General features: G+C 48.2%; 1 protein-coding gene across 3 annotated transcripts in view; it reads right to left on the bottom strand.

The window, feature by feature from the left end:
* Positions 1-766: 766 nt before the first annotated feature.
* Positions 767-6,000, bottom strand: part of LOC138566230 (G-protein coupled receptor 22-like) — a 1,714,615-nt gene continuing 1,709,381 nt past the window's right edge. For all 3 annotated transcript variants that reach the window (XM_069643296.1, XM_069643294.1, XM_069643295.1), the window contains one exon: positions 767-3,506. In XM_069643296.1, the coding sequence (XP_069499397.1) occupies positions 2,164-3,453 (1,290 nt within the window). In that variant the 5' untranslated portion in view covers positions 3,454-3,506 and the 3' untranslated portion in view covers positions 767-2,163. The remainder of the gene's footprint in view (positions 3,507-6,000) is intronic.

Below are 6,000 nucleotides of genomic sequence, written 5' to 3'. Positions count from 1 at the left end.
CGGCCACACACACGAGCAAACACACACACACAACCACAAACACACGGCTGCGCACACACAGCCACACACACACACAGCCACACGCACACACACGCCCACACACACAACTACACACACACACACAGCCGCACACACACACAGCCACACACACACACACGGCCACACACACACACGGCCACACACACACACACGGCCACACACACACAGCCCCACACACACACACACACACGGACACACACACACACGGCCACACACACACACAGCCTCACACACACACACGGCCACACACACACACACGGCCACACACATGGCCACATACACACAGCCACACATACACACACGGCCACACACACTGTCTTTCTCTTTCTCTCTCTCTCCCCCTCTCGCTCTCTCCCAACGTTCATAATAATTGTAAAGCTCACAATTCTGGTCCTCAAGCCTAAAACCGATTTCAGGATATCCACAGTAGACCACTGGATGCAAAGTTATCTCATTATCACTCATGATGGATATTCAGAACACCTGTACTTTGTGTGGCTCTCGTGGACCAGGACGGTTCACTCTCACCGCTGTGTACAAGAAATGTCCTTCATACATCTTCCTACCAATTTCAGGATGGTCATGTTATTTATTAAGTATGTGTCTTAGCACCTTCTGAAGCATGCTTGCAAATTCTCCCGACCAATAATAGAGCGTGCCAATAACCAGCCGGTTGATGTTGCCTTCTCAGTTCAGCAGCAGACCAATAAGGGGACAATGCTTCTGATTCGACTAGAGTATTCAATATTTATTGGGGACAATGGTGTTAACGTTTCTTTAATGCGTGATATGGTGTGAATTTAATGGGTCTCTGAGATCAGTGCACGGGTCGGATCCTTGGAGCTTTGAAGGGATTCCTTGCCCGTAAAACCTTCTATAACACATTTCCATGAAAAATAAAATAAATACAACATTTTCTCAACTATTTTGATATGTTCCCAAAGATTCAGCGCCCTCTGAGTCATCTTCTTCTAAAATGCACAGCCTGCTGGAACTCTTGTCTCCGTTCAGCACTTCCGCCTTCCCACTGCCATTACCCGGCGCCGCGGTACTGTTTTCGACACGGGAATACCAATCAGCAATCAGCGCCTTTCTGCCACTGATTCACCAGGAGGGGGAGATGCTGTGGCCAGATGTTAGCCCACGAGAGGGACACCTAGGGAGGGAAATGGTAATCACATTGAATGAGGCCAAGAGTAGGGTCTCCTAGTTCGGCGTGATGGCGCCCACAGACTGTGACACAGCAAACAAGACGATGGAGAGAAACGTTGAGGAGCAGCTAATACAGCATTGTCCATCATTGTTCTACAGTGCTTGGGTTCCTAGGTTTAAAAGTCAATACCATAGATGATTATATTTCAACAACAAGAAACTACTTTTTTAATAATGAAATGGGCACATTTTCTATTCCCTAAAAGTGACCTGCTCAGGTTGGTTCAACTGTGCAGTGATGCCACCCTGTACATTATCAAATAAGAACTCAAAACGAATTCCTAAAAATGAACAATTCTGCTGGTATTCTGTTCCACGCCGTCCGGGCCCTCACCTGTGTGCCGGCGACATGGTTGCAACTAGGCTTTCACAACGGGGCGTCCTGCGGCTGGGTGAGGCAGGTTCAACCCCTTACCTCACGCAGTCTTCTCCCTGCTGCCAATTAAAAACACTTCTTTGAACCATGCAACGATCATCTGTATTCAGAAAATGTACAATATTCTCTATTCTAATGAACCAGTCAGACATGGCAGCCATCTTGTACATCCTGGATATGTGCTAAGCGCATGGGGCGCAGGCCTCTGCCATTATTACTGGCTCTCTGATCATCCACTTATAAGTTACAAAACAAGGTTGTCCAGGTCACAGTTGACGAGGAGAGTTGGGCACACCTTGCTGAGGTGTGTAGGGTACCCCTTGTTAATGCCAGGCCACAGAGGTGAGATGGCAGTGCATGAACGGGGGATTGTGGATATGTGTCTGGGTAACCTGTACCGCATGGTCTCCATCCTGTGGTCTGAATTGATCGTCAAAGGTTTTCAACTGAAATATAATCAGACTACAAGGTGACCGAATTGCGCCTCTTCTGTCCACGACATAAATGTCAACTCTTCAAGACCAGGAACGGCTTGGTCATTCCTTCACTGCGTCGGTGAGGCAGCGATCAGTCGCATCGCTGCATTCCAATTTGGCCTTCCGCTTTTTGGGCTCTATCCAGGAGTTGTGTATCACTGTCCCCCCTGGGACAGGGTCCACCTGGAGAACAGAGACCACCCGCTTTTTCATTTTGCTCTTGAGAACATTGCGAAACTTTTGCCGCGTGAAGGCGTATAGGAGCGGGTGGAAGATGGTGGTGCCGTAGGCCATGGCGATGAAGCAGATACGCATCTTCACGAGTAAGTCGCCGGGCCCCACGCAGAGAATGAGGAGGTTCACGATTGAAATCGGAGCCCAGCACAGCAGAAAGGTGGTGATGATAATGAGGGACATTCGGAAGACCCGCTTCTGCCGCGCCCTCCTGTCCCGGTGGCGCTTGACGGCACGCCTCAACGCAATAATCACAGAGACGGAAGCCTGCACTCTCATGGGTGGGTTGGGAGTGGCGGGAGGCTGTGTAAGTCTTTTGGTCTCTCCCATGCTGCTCTGATCTGAGGCTTTCCTCTTCTTGCGCTTCTTTGTTTTACGGCGTTGACTCCTCTTGAAGTGGCTGCCAATTTTGATGTTGAGGGCCTGGAGGATTTTGGAGTAGGTGACCAACATGACTGCCACGGTAGCAAAGAAGATGGGGATTTGGATGACGAGGTGGTAGTACATACCCAGTTCTGTGTGGTACTCATTGACACTAACGCAGAGCAGTGTTTTGTTTTGCCAGGTGGCCATGTGGTCCGGATCCCCGAAGAACTCCACCTCAAAGAAGGGTATGAAGAAGACCATCAGGGATGCAAACCAGACACAGGCTAGGAGAAGCACCATCCGGCTCGGCGTCAGGACGCGGTTGGCCGGCCGCACCGAGATGTCATACCGGTCCAGGCTGATCACCAAGACATTGATGGCCGTGGCAATGCTGCTGAAGGTGACGCAGGCCTCGTGGAAGCAGCACACCAAGGCGATGTTGTGCTCCAGTGGAATGAGTATGATGACGATGGTGAGCGGCACGCAGACCACGCAGATGATGATGTCCAGCACATGAAGGTTCATCGTCACCATGTTGCTGACCGAGTCCACCAGGTTGGCCTGCATGCAATATAGCACCAGGACGGTCAGGTTGCTGCTGAAGCCAAGAACAATTTCCAGCATGAGGAAGCCCGTAAGGGTAACCTGGAAGCCCAGCGGGTAAGGAAGGTACCAGCCAGCTTCGGTACTGGCTCCATCAGTGGTCTCCAGGATCGTGTCATAAATGTCGGTCTCCATGGCTGAGACCATCCTACGCTCATCTGCATAGTCCTGGGAAAGCGGCACTTCTTCAGGGCACGTATCTGCAAGAGAGAAAATACATGTCTTAGACTCTTGCAAAGGAAACTCGTCCAACACTTCAACTTAAACATTGAACATGACTCTAGGTCTCCAAGAAATATACATTCTAACCCTTTAGTGCCTTCCTTTTACTCACACCCCCGAGATGGGCTCCAGCTTTAACTGTTGAGTAGGCCACATTCAAGCCCCAGTTTAAAAAAGAGATATTTTGGTAGCCCCATTGTAACATATGTCATTCCTTATTTTAGAGTTTTAGATAGTGCTTTGGTGCCTCAGAACACTTTTGTAGATCAAACAAGACTATACAAGGCGATACATGATTGTACATGGAGAATTCAAGCAAGAAAATGAACCAGAATGCATTTCTTACGTATAGGCGCAGGAAGACTATCAGACCAAGGGTATGTAGGGGAAAGGAAGAGGAGAGGATACTAACTGTTACTAGTTGTGGTCGGCGAAGGTTTTGGGATAGAGAGGGAAGCTGAGGATCACAGAGGGGTGGAGAAGGGCGACTGCCACTTAGGCCTGTAGTCTTGCAGTTGGACTGTGGCAGAGGGCAGCTTTACTCATTCACCAATTGGCACATACTGTTGGCCCGTTTGGTAGATGTACAGCTGTACAATTATATTGAGTACAGTCAGGTGACGTGGATAAGTGAACAAGCATTTAAATTGCCAACAGTTTGGGATTTTGTGTAGGCATGGGAAAGGCACTTGCAGGCCCTGCTGTAGTGGTATTAACTGGCCATTGATGAGAGCAGGTGCAAACTGGTGCAAGTACCTGCACTTCCAATAGCAGTGTCTGGCAAATAACTTATACATATGCCAAAACTGTTGGCTTTGCCAATGCTTATTTTTAACAGGACTTCAATGAAGAACGCACGTAGGGCTTATAAATCGAGTGGCTGAAGGAAGCCCTGGTTGATATTTTTACTACACCAGTAGCAGGATTAGTGCTCTAATTAAGCCATTAATTCTCAGAAGACGGCTTTGAAAAAACACTGGCAGTCACTTTGAGTGCAAAGTTTGATGGCAAGGCCTGCTTAAAGGGGGATCAGAATTCCCATAAGGAGGAGTTTTGGGTGGGGAGTGGCAGGATCTGGGTGGGTAAAGTCATAGTGATTAGCATGGCCTTGGCAGTCAATGGGTGGAAAATAACCAAACAGCCACTACAGACTCTCTCATCATGTGCCATTCCTCCTAATCTGTACTCTAATGCAATAGTTTTGCCTTATAGATATCCAAATTAAAAAGGAAAGAGGGATGCGGTTTACCAATTTGTGTAGCTGGAAGAAGCCCCGCTCCACATTTAACAGAAGTTGTATGTTTTTAAGTTCAAAACTGTGTCTTAGAGTACAGTCGCCAAAGAAGGCTGGAACGGATTGAATTAATCATAGCTAATGGCATTGCTGTGGGCCATGCAGTGGCCTGTCAATACTCTTTTGACTGGGGTGGCCCAAGTGGGGCACTGACTTAAGCAGGGGTGGCATGAAGTACAAGCACACACATATATGGTGGGCAATCAGATTCCAGGGGTAGCAGGTGCCATCCCAGGCCACTCCCTGGACATGCCACTGGGGCCATGGTTTGTTAGGCCAGCTGCACGATTACAGAGTTGGGCCAGCCTTCTGCAAATCACCCTTGGTGCAGAGGCTACCACCAATGGGAAAGGTCCAGCCCCATTGGGGAGACACCAAGGCTTGTACATTGTTGATTTATACTTTAATGGTTTTTTGCAACTAAATAAACTGAGTAAAGTAATACAGATGGCAATTAATACTCATATCGGGAGAAAATATTGGTATCAATAGGAGCTCATAAAGTGCCAGGCTATCATTTATTTATTTATTTATTTATTGATGTCAATTCTTAAAACACGCCACATCATCTGGAGGCCTCAAGGCGCACAAAGAACAAAAAAGTACACACCACGAACAAACAACAGAGCACCAGAAAAGCAATAAAAGTGGCAGGAAAACAATGAACGGGCTTAAGTAGCCTAAAACAGGAAGGTTTTTAGTTTCTTTTTAAAATCAGCCTATGATGTGGCAGTTTTTGAGACCCAAAGGAATTATGCAAGTCTATGCAAAAAGGACGAGCATACTCGTCCTTGGCACTTAAGGGGTTAAAAGACATCATACATTTCCTGGAGGGGACCATTACGTTTGCATCTCCAGACATTTTTCATCATTTACACTGCGCGGTGCAAACGAGAAGTGTAAAGAGATGTCGCCTGCCATGTGCGCATGACAGGCAGCGTTGGGAGGCGCCTGCCATATGCGCATGACAGGCAGCGTTGGGAGGCGCCTGCCATATGCGCATGACAGGCAGCGTTGGGAGGCGCCTGCCATGTGCGCATGACAGGCAGCGTTGGGAGGCGCCTGCCATGTGCGCATGACAGGCAGCGTTGGAAACCGGCCAATTCGAAAACGCGCTCCATATCGCTTTAAGTAAAGTTTTCGTAAATGCATCCAGTTTGATAGACCAAACTAGGAAA

This window comes from Ambystoma mexicanum, chromosome 2p (assembly GCF_040938575.1).
Source record: "Ambystoma mexicanum isolate Mex_15411 chromosome 2p, UKY_AmexF1_1, whole genome shotgun sequence".
Taxonomy (NCBI): domain Eukaryota; kingdom Metazoa; phylum Chordata; class Amphibia; order Caudata; family Ambystomatidae; genus Ambystoma; species Ambystoma mexicanum.
Note: the sequence above shows the minus strand (reverse complement) of the source record. Positions and strands in the feature narration are given on the sequence as shown.